The sequence below is a fragment of the Solanum lycopersicum genome, chromosome 9, assembly GCF_036512215.1.
Source record: "Solanum lycopersicum chromosome 9, SLM_r2.1".
Taxonomy (NCBI): Eukaryota; Viridiplantae; Streptophyta; class Magnoliopsida; order Solanales; family Solanaceae; genus Solanum; species Solanum lycopersicum.
In genome coordinates, this window is record NC_090808.1 from 18,343,564 (window position 1) to 18,364,782 (window position 21,219).

The window sequence follows — 21,219 nt, forward strand, 5'->3', positions numbered from 1 at the left end:
TCAACCTTGATATATTTACGCTTTTGATTAATTTTAAATGCTTGTAAAATGGGTGGTGCATGATCAACCACTGGAGCCTGTTGTAAAGCAATCTTACCTTGTATAAAGATTCCTTTCATTTCTTGTTCTTTGTGGCATCAAACAATTAGTCATCAATTTATTTGTGATGTCTTAGTCTCTTCCTTTTGATTAATGAAAAAGTGTGATTTTAAATTTAAAAAGTACTTTGTTTTCATTTATAACATAAAGTACCAAAAATTAATTTGTTAATAAAAAATAAGATCTAAATGCCAAATGTCACTGAAGACATGAAACCTTGAGACAAACACTTCACTATAGAAAGGTTTGGCTGCACGTACTAAAGACAATATATGAAGTTGGAAACAAAACACACGAGCTTTAATTTGAGCACCCGCAAAACACTATCTTGACAACACTGTATCTAGAAATCAAGTGATATCTTTTTTCGTCACGGAAGACAAAATTTTCACATAAATGAATGGGATATTACATGGGATTTTACATCTTGTATTACAATGCCTCTTTCCATGTTGCATACGGCTAACAACACTGACATCTCTTCCAGGCTCCAACACAAATAACTGCAGACCAAAAAGAATATTGAAGACAAATGATCACATGCAGAGGGTGACCACATGCACGCACTATAGAAGCACAACACGAATGGAAATAATGCTACTCTACACCGACACGTTATCCACAAGCCACAAGTCTCTGGCATTGACATAAATTTACACAACACACTGAAACTTCACTTCTTCATCACTGCTATAGAAATCAATCAAACGCCTCATGCTGGGGAATGCCAGATATCAGAGTCATAGATAGCAAGGACGAGCTTACTTTAGGAAAATATACCCACCTCTGAAAATCACAAAAGGGACCTAAAACTGAGTCTCTAGAAGAGTTCTTCAGAATTGAATTTGTTCCACGCTTCCTGAAAAATATATAACTCGAGAATGAGCTAAAACACAGTTTTGCAGTCAAAAATAACATAGGCAGAAAAAGATATTATGATGATAATTTTTGCAAAGGTAAAGACAATAACACAAGATATGCAATTCAGGTAAGATGATGCACAAACCCTGGCCACTTAAAAATCAACAGATTGGAGAAAGAAGTGAGTAGTCAAAATTTAAGGATAGTTACAACCCCCCAATTTTGGACTCTCAATAGGTTCACCCAGCCTACACTGACAATAGAACAATAGAGTCCTCATGCCTTAGAAAGGAGTAGATCTCTACCCGCTGCTTTACAATAATGTTAATCATGACAGTTGCTGGGAACCTAGTGCATGCCTTACCCGAGGAAAACAAAAAGAGCAATTTATGACAGATTTAAAATGCATTGATCACAGTTCAATACCTTCAGTAGGTCAAAAACCTTCTCGGCAATATACTTTTGTTGAAGGTTGGCACCTTTTTGCTGCACCTTATCAGGATGAATACAAAGGGTTGCTTTTCTATATACTTTTTTGACAGAGGCATCCATAATCAAATCGGTCAAGGACACAGGTTGCCAGCCACATTCAGGCCAAAGCACCTAATGAAAAATAAAATAAGAGAAATTCACATCATAAGGAAAAATAAAAGTTGAAGCTACTTTGAGCAACATTTCATTATTATTAGGAAGAGCAGAAAGTTCAGATATTTGAGGAAGTAGAAGATAGTCAGCTAGTAGATCATAACCTAATAAATACTAGATCAAAAAAATTATGATCCGTGACTTTGAAATTGCAGTCTCTTTTGCTTGAGAATTTCCATTTAAGAAAGTAGAAGATCCATTTCCTTTTTACTCATGGTGTTTAAAGTGGGAGGACAGAGGGTAACTATCTCCAAGAAAATAGTAACCAAACAGAAAAAAGACAGAGTGAGCTGTTTGTGAGCTTTAATTTTGGCTCCTAGGATTTCTCTTTTAGAAGAAACACCAGTGTTCCTTCAGGTGGCAGAGGGTTTATTGGGAATGGATTACTTTGAACAAAATATTCACAGAATTTGTTTGGAAACTGAACGCACATATTGCAAAGTCGATAGAAGTGCACGCAGATTTCCCTCTTTTCCAGCAGCCCATCGCTTGATCTCAAAATCTAATGTTTCGGAAATTCTCTGCAACAATTAGTAAATCAATGAGATTAATGAATGAACAGAAAAGTCAAAGTGCAAAGGATGATGATACAAATATAACTTAAATAGGAAAGAAGAGAAAGCAAGCTCATCTATAGCAACGCTAGTTCAACCATGAAACCAGCAAAACTTGGCTCATGTTAGTTCACTAAAAATGTCACATGTTTAAAAGCAACGAATCACAGAGCATAACAAGTTTCCTTGCACTAATTATTGTTGTACCCAATATATAAGTATCGCTACTTAGGTTTTGCATATTAACACAATCAATCAATTACACCTCACTCCAAATTAGTTGACTTAACTGTATGAATTATTTGTGTTGATTCTTGCTCTATTTGTCTTTTTCATCTTAAACTAAAAATATTATAAGGCAATGCATGAGTGTGCTTCATGCAGCAACAAAATTCTCCAGCTAGTCAGTTGCTGATTATAATGCCTGTATTACTAGGATTTTCAGTAATACTGTAATAGAGTCAACTTTTGGTTATGAATAGTAGCTAAGCTGTTTAGTCACCTTACATGTACGTATTATTCTATAGAGACTTTGAAGCTGGTGTCTTACGCATGACATTAGCAAGGTAAACTACTTTGATTCTCAACTCGTGGGAAAACAGAACAAGAAAGGTTGTACGTACCCTATGCCCAAAAGAATATTTAAAAAGAGCCTATTTAAGAAGCTTTGTAGGAGAGGCTAAGGAAACAGACCCATCAAAAAACAAAAAAGATGTATAACCCTAGAACAAGTTCTCAGGAATTCTCTAAAACTAAAAATCACCCTGTATCTTAGACTAATCCTTACGCGAATGTCCAATCTTTAACCAGAGGAAAAAGACTCTTGACAAACGACATACTCCTATTGTAAGCATAGAAACCATCCAAATGTTGGTATCACCTTCACAAATTATTTGCTTCCATTACATCTGTTCTTAGCTAGTCTTCGTTGGTTAGAGAGATTACAAGTCCATACACCATGTGATTTTAGTTTTATCGCATCATCATATTTATCTTTCCATATTCAATCATTATTTAGTCACATAGAAACATGACAAAACATTTCTCGCAAACTTCTATCTTTTCTCCTTTGTGTGCTACCAGCACTATCTATCAAATGCTTTTTCGTTCTTATCCAATTCTATATCCATATAGACGTTTGATTTCCACTGCATTTATTTTGTGGAAAGTGTTGGTAAAGGCTCGTTTGAACACTCAAAGCTTATTTTGTTTCGCCTAAGCGGTTTGGTATATGTCAAGGTGCTAAGGCATGTTCACCTTTATCAGTTTATTGATGGGTTGTCTTTAAGAGAACTACCACATATATATAGCTTAATTATAGTTTTTCTATCCTCGTCTAAGCAATTCTTATTTGTGTTTACAATTACATTCTCTTGCATTACATTTCTATTTATCATTTTTTCCTCTCAAGTCCATACTTCATTTGGCTTTGCGCTTAAAACTCAAACAAACTTTGGCCTTTCTTCACACTTTACAAATTTGACTACTATGTTTGCGTGTATGTTGAGCATTAAAGGCCCAACGTTCACTGTCTGGCATTTCTAGTCTCCATATGTTTTTTCTGAAACTGGTAATGTTGTATTTCTCAGCATTAAAGTACGTTGGAGACCTCCAAAAATATCTCCATGTTGTATTCCTCAGCATAAGGTATGTTGGAGACCTCCAAAAATATCTCCATATCATAGATAAAACTATTTAACATTCCTTTTTGATGAAGTAATTTCATTAAATGACATCAAAGTATTATACAACATTCCACCAATGCAATCATCCTATTTCAATTCAATGTGATGCTTCTTCAACTATTAAGTCATTCTCTTGCAACTCCTCAAGCCTAGAAGTGTTAATTAGTTACTATAATCATATACTGAAATATTGAAACTACGTGCAACTTATGCAAAGTTTGAGGCAGTTCCGATGAAATGGTTAAATTGGAAACAGAGGGATGCAAAACATCTGCCTTGTTAATATCAAGAATGAACTATAGACATAATGTCATAAACTAGTCATTAGAAAATAACTCTAATACAGTTCTTGATAAGCACAAAATTTTAAAAGAAAAAGGAACTCGAGATACAAAAATGGCCTCTTATGTTTGAGGGTAAGTTCAAAATGGTCATTATATATACTCACTGAGCAGTTTTGTACTCAAGTAAAAGTGAGTACTTTTGGTCATCATCAAATATTTAACGAACTCCACATTTGAGGTGTAGTTTTCGTCTTCCTTTTTTTTTTCTACTTCCGGAGCATGGTGCAACTTTTGAGATGCAGTTTCGGCTACTTTACATCTATTTTTGGTATGATGCAAATTTTTGTGCTCTTGTTTCTTGGATTTTACAGGACTTTCCCGAATTTTTTTTTTGACAAAGGTAACAAATTTTTGGATAAATCTTCAGCGCTAAGGCTGGTGTCCCATAATATTACATCACAGAGCTACTTATAATTGAGTAGGTTCAGCAACCCCAAAAAAAGAAAATCTATCTCTGGGTCCTATCTCATCTTACAAGAATCCTAAGATGTCTACAATCGCTACAGGATCATCTATATATTCCGAACTACACCAATAGCAAAAAGTGATAATGCAGTTCGTTTTAATCCTATGCAGAGAACTGCTAACACTTTCAAAACATCTCGAATTTCTCTCCTTCCAAATGGTCCACAGTATCACTGCTGGGACAATTTTCCATCTGTTTTTGTCCATGCTACCACTCCCCTCATAGTTCCAGCTTACTAGAGCCTGACCTGCCCTTTTAAGCATAGTCCACCTTATGCCTCTGACATTAGTAAACAAGTTCCATAGTTGGCTAACCACTTTACAGTGTAAAAAAGATGGTTGATTGTCTCTGCCTTTTGCTCACAAAAAAAACATCTTGGACACATTTGTATGCCCTTCTTCATGAGGTTTTCTTGTGTTAGAGCAGCCTCTTTCACTACCAGCCAAGTGAAACTGTCACTTTGTAGGGAATTTTTACTTTCCATATAAGCTTCCAGGGCAAGAAACTAATTTGAGACCCCGTCTGAATCAAACTCTTATAAGCAGAGCTAACTGTGAATAAACTGTTGTTATGGCACTTCCATCTGAGATTATCATCTCCTTCCTTTGGTTCTGTATACTGATCTAAGGTGCCATAAAATTCAGCCAGTCTTTCCACATCCCAATCATGCATAGGTCTTATATATGTCAGGTTCCATCCTTGAGGAGTCCGCACTTCTGCCTTTCCTAACCAATCATCATCCCAAAACTTGATCTTCCTTCCACTCTTTACATTGAAGCTTGTTCTTTTAAAAAAACATACCCCAAGTTTCTGATTGACCTCCACAAACTGATCCCATAAGCAGAGAAAACCTCTTTGGTCTTCCAGAAATCTTCCTTCTCATATTTTGCTTGGATCACCCTCACCCACAATGTCTGCTCTTCTTTAAGGAATCTCCACAGCCATTTCATAAGCAAGCTTTTGTTATGTTTTCTCAAATTTCTGATGCCTAAACCGCCCTACTTTTTTGATAGGATTACAGTCTTCCATTCAACTAAATGAAAACCTTTGTACTCCTTTTCTCCATTCCACAAAAAATTCCTCCTTATGGCATCAATTCTTTCCTCTACTTTGGCTGGAATAGGGAAAATTGTCATCAAATAAGTTGGCAATCTAAGACTGAAATGATCAAAACTTATCTCCCTCCTCTTGACAAGTATTTTGCTTTCCATCTAGACATTGTCTTCTCACATCTCTCCACCACTCCATTCCAAATCTCTTTGACTTTGCTTTTTGCTCCTAGGGGCATCCCCAAATAGATAGTTGGCAACTGCCCATCTCTCTTCCCAGGACTTCTATAAGTTGTTGAATTCTATTCACCTCATTGATTGGGAAGTTGCTTCAAAAAGGATGAGTATTACCCTCAGAATCTTGAGTTGTTTCTCCTCTGCATCACAAAAGATAAAGAGTATCATCTGCATATTGTAAATGTGTGACTTCCACTCTTGCATTTCCCATCCTTTGCAACACTGAAACCCCTTATCCAACCATTGTTGTGAGCTGTCTTTATCATGATACTTAAACATTCCATCACCAATAAGAACAAAAAAGGTGAGAGGGGATCACTTTGTCTCAATCCTCTGTCTGAAGGGAAAAAAACTTCAGGAGACCCATTTATCAACACTGAAAATTTGACAGTACTTATGCAAAATCTCATCTCATCCACCTGATCCACTTCATTCCAAATCCCATCCTCTGCATGATTCCAAGCAAAAAGTTCCAATTGACATGGTCATATGCTTTTTCTATATCCAGTTTGCACATAACTCCTGGAATCTTGTCATTTATTCTTGAATCTAAACACTCATTAGCAATGAGAATTGCATCCGTGATTTGTCTACCTCTCAGGAAGGCCATCTGTTGTGTATCAACTAGCTTATGCATCATTTCTTTAATCTTTCTGTGAGAATTTTAGATATTAGCTTGTAGACACTTCCTACCAGACTGATTGGTCTGAAATCTGTCAACTCCTTGGCACCATTCTTTTTTGCAATGAGAGCTATGTATGTTGCATCAAAGTTCTTCTCAAAAATCTCATGTGAATGAAAGTTTTGAAACGTTGCCATCACATCTTCCTTCACAATCTCCCAGCATTTTACAAAAAAAACCATAGAGTACCCATCCTGACCGGGTGCTTTGTCAATGACACAAGCTTTAAGTCCAAACATGACTTCTTCCTCTTCAAAAGGTTTTTGCAGTTCTTGTTGTTCTTCTGCATTAATAGAACTTTCCCGATATTTCTGGTTAAATATATTTTGATACAGCAACACACCCAGTGTAATCCCACGAGTGGGGTCTAGGAAGGGTAGGATGTACGCAAACCTTACCTCTACCTTTGCGGGATAGAGAGGTTGTTTCCGACAGACCCTGGACTCAAAATAAATATGACTGATGCTGGAACAGATATTATATTAAAATACAACTTGATAATTGTGGCAAGAATATGAAGAGGTATGATGGAGATCTCATTAAAAGGAAATGAGCTGTTAAACGTAGTAACCATCAAGTTGTTTTACAATAAGAAATTATTGAGGGATATACTTGGTAAATATGTCTCTCTGGTAGGAATACTTCTGTCTTTGATAAAATAGCTTTTTGCTTCTACTTTTTTCAAGAAACAAGATTTTTTAGCTTCTTCCCAACCGTAGAGAACTGTCTTTGCTTCTACTTAGCACTTTTACTTGTTGGTCGAACACCTCAAATTTCCAAAAAAAAAAAGTGTTTTTGGCCTCCAAATCAGTTGGCCGAAAAGGCACTATGTGACAATGTAGTCAGGCTTGCTTGAGAAGTGTTTAAACCTTGATATTAGGTGCACAAAATACTAACCACTTTGCCTCACTTTGGCAGTATTTGAATAGGCACCAAGGTAGTAAGGCCCTTGCCGCATAGCTCATTGGCTCTATCTTGAAGAGACCAACACTAAACAATATATATTTCAGCTATTTGTAACTTCTTCAATTACTTTATTCATATAATTGATGTTTCAGCTTTTAGCAATTATTCTCCAACTACACATATTTCATTTGTGCCTTTCTCCATTAAAGCACACATTTTATTTGTGTTTTGGGCTTAAAGTCCCATCCTTTGTGCATTTACACTTTTCTGCCTTTGATAACACTGCTATGAGAGACAGAGCGAGTATATCGGCTGCAACTGAATTCCTAATTATAGATTTTGCAAGTTATTTATCAAAACAAAACTTACATGTCTTTCTTCCTGATCCCTCTGCACTTGAAGGTCACGCTGATTCTTCTCAGCCAAAGCTTTAGCCTGAGCACATACATAACAACTATGAAGAAATACATAGAACCTATTGTGCAAACAGCGAAATACTGATATGATACATGCTGAAATCTGTAATCAGAAAATTTTACTGAATATCCAATGACTAGAAGGAAAGATATAATTTGTCAGGACGCATACCGCACGCTCCTGAGTACGTTGATGGCGCTCTAGTCTTGCTCTTCTTCTTTCTTCAGTTTCCCCTTCAACACCTTGGAACTCTCCAGATGATGCAGAAGCTGGTGAAGTTCAACAGTGCATAGTAAAGCCGCAAGAAACAGCTTAAAACCAAATCAGATGCATAACGTTAGATCATGAAGACACAAAAGAGAGTACCTCCAAAAATAGAAGAAAGATCATCCACGAAACTAGTCGTGGAAGATGCTTTCCTTATGTTGGAGGAGGCTACACCAGCTGTTGATTTTGGCCCTTCAGGTCCTGCCTTATTCTGAAACGGCGAGTCAAATATGTTGTCCTAAAATGGAACGCATAAAGTAAAAAGTCAGCAAAAATGAGTGACAAATATATATCATTGCTTGTCAAAACAATTAACAAATAATGAACAGTACTGTTGAAAGAACAATAGGCTATATCTTAATGGTGTTCGCTACTCACACTTGTTCTTGTCTTTGGTGCACTACTGGCTCTACCCATACTAAAAAAGGATTCAAGATCATTATCATTCCTTTGTTGGTTCATTCTTGCAGAAGCAGCTGCCCTTTCTCGAGCCTCTGCAGCTGCCCTTTCTCGAGCTTCTGCAGCTGCCCTTTCTACTGCTGCTCGTTCTGCTCGCCTTCGTGCCTCAGCCTCGGCCATTGCGGCAAAAGCTTTTTCACGTGCTTCTTTTTCCCTTGCTTCTGCAGCTGCCTTTTCAGCTCTTTCTTTAGCATCTGCTGCAGCTCTTTCCCGAGCTTCTGCTTGTGCTCTCTGAACTGCAGCCTTTTCAGCCCGTCCTCGAGCTTCAGCTGCAGCCTTCTCCACAGCAGCTCTTTCTGCTTTTAGACGGGTTTCAGCAGCAGCTCTGTCACGTGCCCCAGCTTCTGCTCTTTCACGTGCTTCCCTAGTAGCCCTTTCTACCGCTTGCCGAGCCCTTTCTTTTTCAAGCTCCCTGGATCTCTCCCTTTCTCTCTCAAGCTTCTTTTGTGCTCTTTCTTCCTCTTCCTTCTCCCACTGTCGCCTCTCATTTTCTAGTCTCTCCCTGTTTCCTTGAAACTCTCTTTCCTGCACTTCATTTATTGCTTGTTCATCTCTTTCCAGATGTACAGCTTCCTTACTCTTAGCAGACTTTGCATATTCTCTTTCTCGGACTTCCTTAGCATGTCTAAATTTGGCCTCAGCTCTATCCATAACCTCCTTCATTGCAGCTGCTGATGCAGCAGCTACAGAGTTTCCATTCATATCTTCTCCAGAAAGAGCATCAGCATTTTCATCAATACTACTCTTAGACCAACCCCTGGCGAAATCCTCAAGTTCATCCAACTGTGAGACTGGAGGGCTTTTAACAGCAGGACGAACCCGCTTAGGACTCTGAGAATACTGGTAGTGATTAGGGGAAGAGGAGTAACCCTCACCCTTCCTTGCATTTGAAGCGGAAAAACTTGCTTCTGACTTTGAACAGCGCCGTGGTATTGGAGGCGGTGGTCGCGATGGAGGTGGAGCACTTGTAGGTTGTGTGAAAAGAGGAATCTCTGATACAGTAAGCCATGAATCTTCAGAAGCCTGTACTTGGTCCTCTGATCTTGGGGATGTATCCACTTGGAAGTTTGTTTCGTGAAGATCATTATCTGCATTCAGAGGAGCAGCTTCACCCAAAGATCTCAAAGGATCTTCTGAAGACATGTTAAAATGGGGAGACTCTTGAAAACTATCCCCAGGCACTTTTTTCTGCGAGTGACTTTCAGAATATCTAAATGGCGGTGTCTCAATATTTTCTCTCGAGGGAGAGTTATGTGCATCACTCCTTCCTGCTCCAGCCTTTGATGGGCTTCTGTCCTTCCCTCCTGTCTTCTTCTCAGGGGAAAATGGACGAACAGGCTTATTAAAATCATCAAACACCCCTCCACTAACTGATGAAGCACCAGTTTTCGCCATTCCAGATTTACCAAGCTTACCAATCTCTTCCAGTGGATCTGAAAACTCCCCACCAGAAGAATTTGCTGGCACCGAAGTTGACTCTAGCACGACAAAAGGATCATCCAGCATACTTGAGCTTTTATTTGAATTTTCAGCTGGTTTGGAAGGATAAGTTGAATCTGTAAATGACCTGTGGTAAAAGCACCGCTTTTATCATAACATAATCAAAATGTAATACAACAGAGTTAAAGCAATTTACTTTATGCATAGGAGTACATAGGATTTAATCAAATCAGTAACTCTAATTAGCAAATGATATGCAAATATTAAATTTTCTCTACATGCCAAATACAGTTTATTTATTGTGGTCCAGTTCGGCAACCTCCCTGCACAATCTTGTTTTCATCCTACACATACCACTTACAACAATTGAATAATCAATTTCAGCCAACTCTGGTAGCATGAAAGAGAAGCATAAACAATGAAAATCTAATTAACTAAATGAAGAAATGTTTTTTGAACAAAGACATCCTAACTACTAAATGGATTCATTTGAACCACTAATCTCCGCAGCTGACAGGACTTCAACACCTCTACCACAGAAGTTGCATTTTTGCACTTACCTGTTGGACTTGACTAGAGCTGGCAATTTCAGCCCATTAATCCACATTCTAGTGAAGTGGATCACTTATATTTCAGTTGGGTAAACATGGGCCTCCATCTATTTCTAACTCATACAAATATGGACTAAGCAATGCTTTGGGAGGCGAGAAGCGGAAAAAAAGCAATGAGGGCTTGCTTCACATAAGCGAGAAGCGTGAAGCGAAACACACACTTTTTTTTTTAAAAAAAGCGACATTTAGTATAAAAATAAAAAAAAATTAAATAACTAAATAGAGATAATATAGTCTTACATTAAAAGAAGATAGATAGTCAATAATACTCATAAGTCATAACATATAAAGCAAAAAATCAAAAACATAATTAAATCACAAAGACTCAAACTCCTATTCTTCAACAAGATCCTCAAACTCTTTAAGTGTCATAACCAAGGGTTATAATTGGTCATCATCTTCTTCATCATCAGAAGTGTCAAAAAATAATAATAAAAAAAAGAGCTGCTAGCATACACATGATCACAAAATAAAAACGAAAAAAAAAGCAAAAGAAATGAAAAAAAAAACAGAGGAGGCAGTCAGTAATTGTGAATAGAACAGAGCAGATCGCAGCACAGATGAACAGAATAAGAAGAAAAAACTACAGCAGTCGCATCGTGAAGAGAAAAGAAACTCACAGAGATGAAGCAAATGCGAAGATTGTATATTTCAGGTGAAAAGGAACTCACAGAGATGAACTAATAAACATCGGTTAAAACTTACCTGTAGTCGCGGTCGAGGTGTGAAGAGAGACACAGTCTCAGTCGCGGTCGTGAAGAAAGAAGAAACGAAAGAAGAGCCGTGAAAGAAAAATTAAGTTTTTTTGTATATTTCAGTTTTTTTTTAAAATAAAAACCTAATTTTTTAAAAAAATAATTGTCGTTTTTTTTATAAAAAGCGCTTTATTGCGCTTTTGCCTTAGTGTCGCTTCTCGCTTCTTTATCTGAAGCGAGCTCCTTTTTCAGATCGCATTGCCCAGGAGAAAGAAGCGCACCGGTGTCGCCTCGCTTTTTTGCGCGCTTTTCACAACACTGGGACTAAGTACCCATATTTTACTAGAAAACCAACAGAAAAATTTCATTCTAATGTTCACATGTTGTTTGCATATACAAGATGATCAAAAACCTTAATAACGAAAGAATTTCCATACTTGTAATTTTTCACAATTCCCCTCAGCGGAAAGATCTATTTGCTCTTTTTCATTTCTGATTTTCTTTGAACTTCTTATAACAAATAAAGAAGAATATTTTTTCTTGAAGCCAAACGAAGCAAACTCTAAATAAAGACAGAATGAAGTCACTTCAACTTATAATATCACCAAGCATATTCCAATCATTCCCTAATTGTCTTCTATTGTTAGCCTATCAATAATTCCCGCCAAAGCTATATTTTCATTGATAAGGTTTTTTCTAATTACTCCACTTTCTTTATTTGATTAAATACTAATATACTATAAAGAAAGTACTGAAAAGAGTCAATAACATTTTCGGTCTCTCAATAGTTGATAAATACTGATTTTAATCCCTATGATACCAGGCAAAACATATTAAAAACTTTCTTGAAGGAATTAAAAAGTTTTAAGGAGTTCATATGTTATTTTCACTATTATAAGATCCTTAAAACTTTTTTTTTCTTATTGATAATATCAAGGAAATAATTTCCAATCCAAACACACAAAATTAAACGGGAAATGAAACACCATAAATTTAACGAAGAACAATTTTATTGTGTCTTACTAATATACAAACTTAAGATCTTCTACTATTTATAAACTTCAAGAACTACTATTACAAAACTTCAAGAGCATGTATTAATCCACTAAAGAGGAAAAAAGAAACAAAGAAAGTAATGTATTTACTAATTAGTTCCAACATAATCCGTTTTACCAGATAAACAACGAAACTAATAAAGCTTCAAACTAACAACATGAAAACTGCAAAAAAAAAAAGGAACTGGTGCAATTAGTGATTTAGTTCTATCGGAGTAACAACAACATAATACTCAAATATATGAAACATGAAAAAAAACAAAAATTCAATTCGTTTTAGCTCAAACATTTTAAATCCACCAAAATCTGCTCATTTGTCACAACAAAAGGTGACAATGTTTCACCCAACCAACATTAGGAAAATCAGGAGCATACCCCAATAAATGGAAATTACTCCATAGATTAGCTAAAAGTTAATGAAGGTTTCAATTTTCAAAGACTATTAATGTGTGAGAGATTCCAAAATTCCATATGGCCAACCAATTCTTCATATAAAATGCGACAAGGTTACCATGTCAGCCCTCTAAAGCAATATTTACACCCTTAGAGTGGTATGCACGTCCACCAGAGAAAGCAGATGACCTAATTATGTTCTCATCTTGAGCAGTACACAATTTTTTACCCTTTTGTATGATTGCAGAGAAGAAAAGTATTCGGACTTCAACTCCAAGACCCTCTCCATGCCCTCCAAAGCAAAGGGGCAATAAGTAGATAAGATACAAAACCATTTTCAAACTGCCAATCATAATAAGCAGGCAGTATACACACAATCATCATTGCATAATTAATATTCTCTTCTTCTTTTTTTTTGGACAAGGAAAACCCGCAGTCACTACCCTTTGATTGCGCACAGGATAAAACCACTGCTCCTATGTAATAGCTCGCAAACTACATAGGATAAGTAACCCACACTAGGCAAGCCCAGTGCAACGAGCTCGACCCAGAAGGCAAACCCCTTGCTTTCGTTGGCAAGGGGTTTCGAACTTGAGACCTCCAACATGGAATCCCCAAGCCCAAATCACTGGGCCAACCAATACTCAATAGATGAGTCATAATCAATACTCTCTAGTACATGTTTATCTATGCAAATCCTTAGATGCGTCACTTGAATTAGGAACACATTGCTAATTTCATCTAATAGCTCTAGTATATCAACAATACATTTAATAACTCTGAGGAGTATACTAAGTTCTACACATTAACGGGCCCATATAGATTTCAAATTCTATGATATCAAGCAAGAAATTCAAATAATCAAATTTTGAACCACTGATCTCCAGCCTAGTAAGATTTTCATAAGAAGTGCTTGCAAATATATTTCATGCAACTGAATGAAATTCTGTTTTTGTTCATGACCAGGCCAACCACCATGTTGCTCCACTTAAATACAGAACTTAGGTAGAACAGCAAGATCACATTTGTTATTAATTTCTAATTACACCAACTATACAATCAGATATGAGAAAATACCTGCTACTGGTGCCAGTTCCAAAGCCAGCTAGTAAATCATCGAACTCTGTGGAACCAACACTGCTCTTTGGTTGGGCCACCTTCTCATTCCTCCCCAAATTCCCCAAGAGATCATCAAAATGAATGTTTTGTTGAGGTGGAGAAGTCATTGTAGCAAAGACATCGTCCTCAAATCTTAGTGTAGATGAAGAAGATAGGGCTTTGCTCTTTACTCCCGGTAAGCCGTCAAATATATCGTCGTCGTACACTGGCTTGTCATTGACAGGGAAGGAGGAGGTCTTGATGTTATCATCATTGTTGTTATTGTTCTTGGCGGATACGAAAATAGAATCATAATTGTAATCGGCAGAGTTATTGGTTTTGGTGTATTTAGGAGGGCCACCGAAGACGTTGAATAACATAGGATCAGGATCAGAAGAAGAAGTTGATCGGATGTCGGATCTCATTGGTGCGGATTTTCCTGCGTGCCGAAAACCCAAGTCTCGAGCTAACACATCGAGGTCATCCATTGGTTAATATAGATCTGATACTGCCCTTCAAAACAGGCCAATTGCCGCCGGATGGATCTGACTTGGTTAGGGTTCTATCTGTCTTGCTTCTTCTTGCTATGTCTCTTCCTCTTCCTCCACCTCCGGCCCTGTGCTTCCCTTTTTCCCCTCTCTCCTCTCTTTCATTTCTTTCTTTTATTTCACTCATGGAAACACCCTTCATCTTTCCTAAAATTTATACTCTCTCCAAAATACAAGACTATTTTTTTACCAAATCTTTTCCTAACTACTGCTTTTTACTTTATCGTCGAATCTGTTCTATCTATATTTGTATATTTACCTAAAAAAATATATGTTACGTTAGTTGTTTATGTTAACTTTTACTTTATGTCATGATGAAGATGTCACGATTCAAAATTTATGACCATGATCGGTGTTTTAGGAGCTAGTCTAAGCAAGCCTCATCGATATTCTATCTAAAATTGGATAGAGTTTCTCCTATTTTTATTTCTATCTATTTTTTCACTATCTGAGTATTCAACAACACATTGCCAAAACAATACACAATTTTTGACAATAAGCTATTAGTGATGTAATGAAAGAATACTCATGACTCTAATAAGGAAAATTACTAATAGAGCGACTCTAGAAGTTTTAAAAAAGAGAAACAATAGAATTTCAATAAACTTCACAATATGAGGCCCACCAAGAATTGGCAACTCACACGCTCTAATTAATGAAATCCTCGCCAATATGATGAGTTCGAGATTTGGACTAATTTAGAGCTTATTTTATATGGTGTCATCAAATGCTTATTTTGTGCAAATAACTGATGTTAAATCCTTAATCTTCAGGAATAAGGATTGAGGAACAAATCAAGGACGTTAACAAACAAATACAAACAAAACAGGCTGAAGAAATAAAGATGGACAAGCTTGAGGATCACCAAGATCACACCGAGTGGCACATCTGACCGCCTAATGTTCTGGTGTGCCAAGCCCAGAGGAATAAAACTAAATCGGCGAGAGAAAGAAGCAGTTGGCAAATGATCGAGTAGTTCCGCGGTGCAATGTTAGATCGCTCAAAGTTACAGACCTTGAGGATGCTGAGTACCAAGGCAAATGGCCGATGGAAGATACCAAAGGGCAACTCTCCGAGTGGTTCGGCGAGCCCAACTTACTTCGCCGAGTGACTCTTTGCAACACATTTTTTGTGACTATAAATATATTTTTGAACATCTAGTTCGTATCGATTATTGAATCTTTTCATCAATTACTATGGAGAACATTTTTTTTGGAATTTTTTAGCATTTGGAGAGAGTTTTCTCTAGTTTTCCTAAACTTTGAAAGATAGAAGAAATTCAGTTTTGAGATTTTGGAAGTAGGTCTTGAAAATCTTTGAAGTGGAGCATTGTAAGGGAGAAATCACTTTTATCCAGTTGATAAATAATCAATTTGGTAACGATTTTTATCTTTTTATAATATCTAGCTAAAAACCCAAATCATGGGGTGTTATTATGTGATTATGAGCTGATTTAGTTTATAGGTATTGCTAATTTTTAGTTTAAATGCTATTTAGAAGTGAGTTGAATCATTAATTGTTGTTTAATTTAAGGAATGCAGTTCGAAATGTCGTTCTATGTTGTGTTCTTGGCTTGCTAGAGAGAGAGGTTTTAGAACAAAAATTATTGATTAATGGTTTGTGGGTATTGGGTTGACCCTAATTCAGCTCGAGAGAGTGAATCCTAAACTCAATCCCATATATTCATTTCTCGAGAAGGTGTGGGTTGCTCTTATTTTGAATGCTTGTTGATGTTCAAGAGAAATCACTTGATTCTTGGCAAGTTATTCGAGAGAAAGTTTACCTCCACTATAGTCTAGTGTACTCACTAATATCTAGCTATTTACTAATAGGTGCAATTCCTATAATTGATCACATCCCAAGAATCTTTCTCAATATTGTTCATTTGTATTTTTATGACGGTTGTGTGTAGTTGATAATCAAAACCAACCCCCCTCCTCATTTGACATTCATGTCACCTCTTAATTTGAATGATGTTTTTATTCAATATTTTTATTCCTATAACCGATTTGAACATGTTCATACTTCTCAATCGAATCCCAAAACATATACTAGTCCTTGTGGTATTCGACCCCAACTCATTTAGTTAGGTCATATACTGATTCACGATCATTGATGTTTAAAATTGGATGAAGTGTCTTTGGAAACATTAAACCCTAATCAAAATGGTATCGCTTTTGGGGAGTGGTGTTGTTTGAAATTCTTTTAGTGAAGTTGAATTTTATTCTTTTTAGTCATAGTGAATCTACTTACTTTTAGTTTTGGTTTGTGTGTTGCTGTTTAAAACAACGAAAATGAGTGTCAACAGAAGCAATGGTAGCCAAGTTGGCCACCAAGATGACATGAAAAATCTCAATGATGTTAATGAACTGAATTTCAATGACCCAAATTTAGTGGGTGGAGTTGGTGTAATTTCCTTGCCTCCAGTTAAATGGAACGTTGTGTTCCATATTACAAGCGCCATGTTGCACCTCTTACAATTGAAGGGCTTGTTTGGTAGGTTGGCTTATGAGGATTCCCATGAGCACATAAGGAACTTTGTTGATGTTTGCGCACAGTTCTCCTTTAAGAACACATCTTAAGAGTCGGTCTGGTTGAGATTGTTCCTATTTTCTCTAATGGGAGAAACGTGTAAGTGGTTGACTGAGTTGCCAAGAGATTTTATCACGTAGTGGGAAGAGCTCATTGTTGCATTTCAGGAGCGACTCTTTCCTTCTTCGAAGATGATGACTCTTCGGGATAACACCCAAAGATTCAAGCGTTTGGAGCGTGAGCCAATCCATGAGACTTGGCTAAGATTTAAGAAGTTGGTGCTACAATGCCTAACTCATGAATTGTTCTTTAACATTTTGCTGCAATACTTTTACTGAAGCCTTGATTCGGTGAACAGGGGAGTGACTGACCAACTTTTTGCAGGAGGTTTAATGCAACAACCTTATGTTATAGAAACCCAACTCTTGGATAGCATGACAAAGATCAATTGAGCATGGTACACCCGCAAAGATTACGTTTCCCATCTCACTTTTAAATTCACTAAGGAACAACTTAAGAAAGATCAGGGACAAAAATATGGCAAAGATGATGACTCATCTGGACATCTTGGCCAAGAATGTCATGGGTGCTGGTACAATGAGTGTTAATGTTGTCGGTGTTAATGGTCTCAACCCTAAAGAGGCCAAGTTTGAAACATTGTACAATGAGGAATTAAACTTCTTAGCCAAGCAAGGAGGTGGTTATCATGGTAACTACCCTAGACCAGGTGGAAACTAAGGTTGGAACAAAGATGAGGGCTGGAGAGACTATGATAGAGAGTGGGGGGATCATAACCCCACTTGGAAGGAAAAAGAAGGGAGAAGGATATGTGTGGTCCTCCCCACGAGCGTTAAAAGCTCAAATATTCTAAGGGTGGCCGGAGTATATGCTCTCACGGTCCGATAAAGTTTTGAAGGAATAAAGGAAGATGTATCGACCCTCAACCAGATGGTGACCTCTTATTCCATCTCTATCAAGCAGTTGGAGACCCAAATGGGCCAGATTTCTTCGCATATTTACCTAAGACAACAAAGGGAGTTGCCTAGTGATACTATGTCAAACCCCAAGAATTAAGTTTGAGTTGGTTCTTGCGTCGTGTCACAAAGTTAACTAAGGCGTAGCTTAGCAGGCAACCCAAGTTTTTATAACTTTATTTGTGTTTTGGAAATAACTTTTGTTAATTATGCAAGTTGAAGTGTGGAATGTGTTTGAATATTACTGGTTGGCAAGCCAAGAGTTTAGTCGGCGACTCGCCAAAAAGGCTGGCGAGCCCGACTTGGACCACCATTGGACTCAAGAAAATATAACACTGGAGTCTTTAGAACTCGGCGGGCTTATGGACAAATTGGTGACTCACCGAATAGGTTGGCAAGACCGAGTTTGTCTATCGTTTGGACCCCTAAATTAACTGGAGGTCCTATAAAAATCAGCGAGGTAATTAACCACACGGTGTGTCGCCGAGTGGATCGACGAGGATGACTAATATTGCTGAAAAGGTGCGAACTGGACAATTTTGTAAAGGCCAAAGGTAATTTCAAACTCTTTCACATTCCTTCACTTTTAACTTCATACAATCACACATGCACTTAGTATTTTCAATATTTTTGCATTTTATCATTTTTTTGGTCGTTGATCTAGTCTTCGGAGTTGGAATTCTTTACTGCCTAGCATTACAAATTCATATTTCGGATAAAGATTATTTTTTTGAACCCCAAACTCGTAATTAGAAGTTGAAGTCAATTGCAATTGTTTAATTCTTATTGATGTGTTTGAGGCCTTCTCTAAAATCATATATGTGGGCTAGTTGTATTTCATATTCTCATAATTACGCTACAATTGCCTAAATGGTTGATTTCCAGTATTTCATGCTTTAAAATTGATCATAAACTTGTGGGTTGTGCTAATTGTTGTTGGGTCTTGTCGGGTGAAGTCTGAGTAACCCAAATTATGTTAAATGGCGTGTTTTGACCAATGATGGAGCATTTGACGTCATTCTTAAGGACAAAAGTCATCAAATGACTAATTTTGGCCAAACTGGGGAAGTCTAAACACCCTATTGGCATGGTTCATATGGGTTTGGGCTTAATTGAGTATGTATGTTGTTCGATTTTGTTTATGGGGGTTGCGTGTTTAATTTTGGGATCGGGGTTGAAAATGGGTACGTTGGGTAGTTTGGTGAACTGGGTCGAGCTCGCTAAACCACTCAACGTTTTGCTGAAGTCCCCCTTTATCGCCTTTAATTTCATGCTTTGATTGAGTTTGGTTTTGGAACTTTTGTCGATTTCACTCAGCGACTCGCCAAAAGTCTCCCTTGATCGCCCTTTCGGTGCCCCTAACTCCTAAAACATACTGTAACTTTCGGCGGGCTAGTTTGAGCTCGCCAAGTGGTGTCGGTGATTCTTTGCACAAGGACTCAACTAGAAGCATATAACACACAACATCATAGTCAATACATTCATAGTCAATGCAACAAACTAATAGGAATACAAACTACATATTATTATGCATATTTAGCAGCACAAGCAACTCTTTGGAACAATTTCCACAATTCAACGCACAAACTTATTTCTTCAGTTTCTCTTCATTTATGGAGGAACTACCTTCTCCAACATTATACATTCTCGTATACATCATTTCAATACCATTGAAACCATTCTTCATGAGAGAATATAGTCAAATTTTCAATTTCTTTATGGTGAGCACCGAATCCTCACAGGGAAGCATGCTTAATAATTCAATAATTCATAGCAATTTATTATAATGGCAAAAAAATGTGAGATACAAGACCATATGAACTCATCTTAAAACATAAACATAATATCATGGAATGCAAAATGCAAGGAGAACAATGAAATTCATCTTCAACTAGACTCCTAAACACCATGAAACATGCTATTATGACATTCTAACTCTCAAGTTTGAATAAGAATAGAAGGAAAAGATAAAGGTATCAACTACCTTTCTACTCAAATCATAATCCCCCACTTAGGGCAAATCCAACTAAGACAAAGAAAACAACCATAAAGAATCCTGACTTACCGAGCTTTCATTCCGGATTAGTCTTCTCCTTTAGATCCAAGTGCATAGAAACAATTCATTTTTGAAGCATTAGAATCCGGACAACCATGAGGGATTGGTTGAACTCCTTCCCTTTTAGCTTGAGGTTAAGGAAGTCTCTCATCTTATGACCCTTACTGCCACACCCAAAGCAACCTTCTATACCGGCAAGACACTTACCTAAATGTTTTTTCCCACAAGTAGCACACCTAGACCTCTCAAAAGCATGGCCACCTCCTTGGGAATTTTGGTTGGGAACCCTATCCTTATATCCATGGAAGGGTCTTGATTATGGAACCTCTTCTTAGGCTTGAGTTGACTTGGTTCATTCGACCTAGTCCTCGCCCCCTCTTTATTTATCTTCCCAAGCTTGGACTCCTTAATTTGTTTAGCATACACCATGAGCCTAGAGATATCCATATCATTAAGGAGCATTGTCATACGACACTCCTCTTCCACCAAGCTAGATTTCTCCATTACCATTTTATTCATTTTAGCCCTAGGGTCGGCTACCAAGGTCGAGGCATGCTTAGAGAGTTTGGTGAATTTGAGAGAATACTCCTTCAACTCATACTCCCTTGACGAAGGTTCATGAATTCCACCAAATTTCTCTCCTTAAATCTAAGGGGAAAAACCTTTGAAGAAAAGCCACTATGAACACTTCCCAACCTACCAGACCCTCCCTTAAGGGTCTCTCATCCCTCTATTGCTCAAACCACACTTGAGACACATCTTTGAGTTGATAAGAGGCTAGATCCATTCTCTCTCTAGGAGTCACACCCATAGCATCCACCACCTTGAACACCTCATCTATGAAGCCTCGTGGATCTTCATCCACCTTGGTGCCATGGAAAAGTAGGATGGTTCATCCTCATGAAATCTCAAATTCTAGAAGTGGGATTACTTGCATTTGGTTGAGGTCCAACTCCTAGGTTAGCTTGGACAACCACATTATTAGGGTCATCTTGATCTAGAGTCGTCATGAGTTGGGTCAAGATCCTAAGAGCAACCCTCATCTCCGCATTAGTCATGTCCCTTTCAACATATGGAGCTTGAGGGCCTTGGGCATTGGAGGCATTTAGGGCACTTGAGGTCCTTAAGGTTGTTGAGAGGGAACCA

At 37.5% G+C, this 21,219-nt stretch overlaps 1 protein-coding gene across 2 annotated transcripts; it reads right to left on the minus strand.

Annotated features, from left to right (window-relative positions):
* Nucleotides 1-316: 316 nt before the first annotated feature.
* On the minus strand, nt 317-14,651 carry LOC101246463 (auxilin-related protein 2). 2 transcript variants are annotated; one of them, XM_010327422.4, is made up of 9 exons: nt 13,943-14,651; nt 8,591-10,238; nt 8,312-8,450; nt 8,117-8,214; nt 7,898-7,963; nt 2,037-2,126; nt 1,387-1,563; nt 884-958; nt 317-602 (listed from the first exon to the last, which is right to left on the minus strand). In XM_010327422.4, exons 1-8 carry the CDS (start codon nt 14,449-14,451, stop codon nt 920-922), a joined length of 2,766 nt encoding a protein of 921 aa, XP_010325724.1. In that variant the 5' UTR covers nt 14,452-14,651; the 3' UTR covers nt 317-602; nt 884-919. The 2 variants fall into 2 exon arrangements, with proteins under 2 accessions (XP_010325724.1, XP_004246243.1); XM_004246195.5 differs by having other exon boundaries at nt 317-958; nt 13,943-14,639.
* Nucleotides 14,652-21,219: the final 6,568 nt, after the last annotated feature.

Excerpts from the sequence above, each read along its gene's own strand:
- LOC101246463 (XM_010327422.4), bottom strand. The coding sequence starts at position 14,451 with ATGGATGACCTCGATGTGTTAGCTCGAGACTTGGGTTTTCGGCACGCA. Across the intron at positions 7,964-8,116 it reads AACGTACTCAGGAGCGTGCG|GCTAAAGCTTTGGCTGAGAA; the intron begins GTATGCGTCCTG and ends GTATGTGCTCAG. Across the intron at positions 2,127-7,897 it reads GGGATCAGGAAGAAAGACAT|AGAATTTCCGAAACATTAGA; the intron begins GTAAGTTTTGTT and ends TAATTGTTGCAG.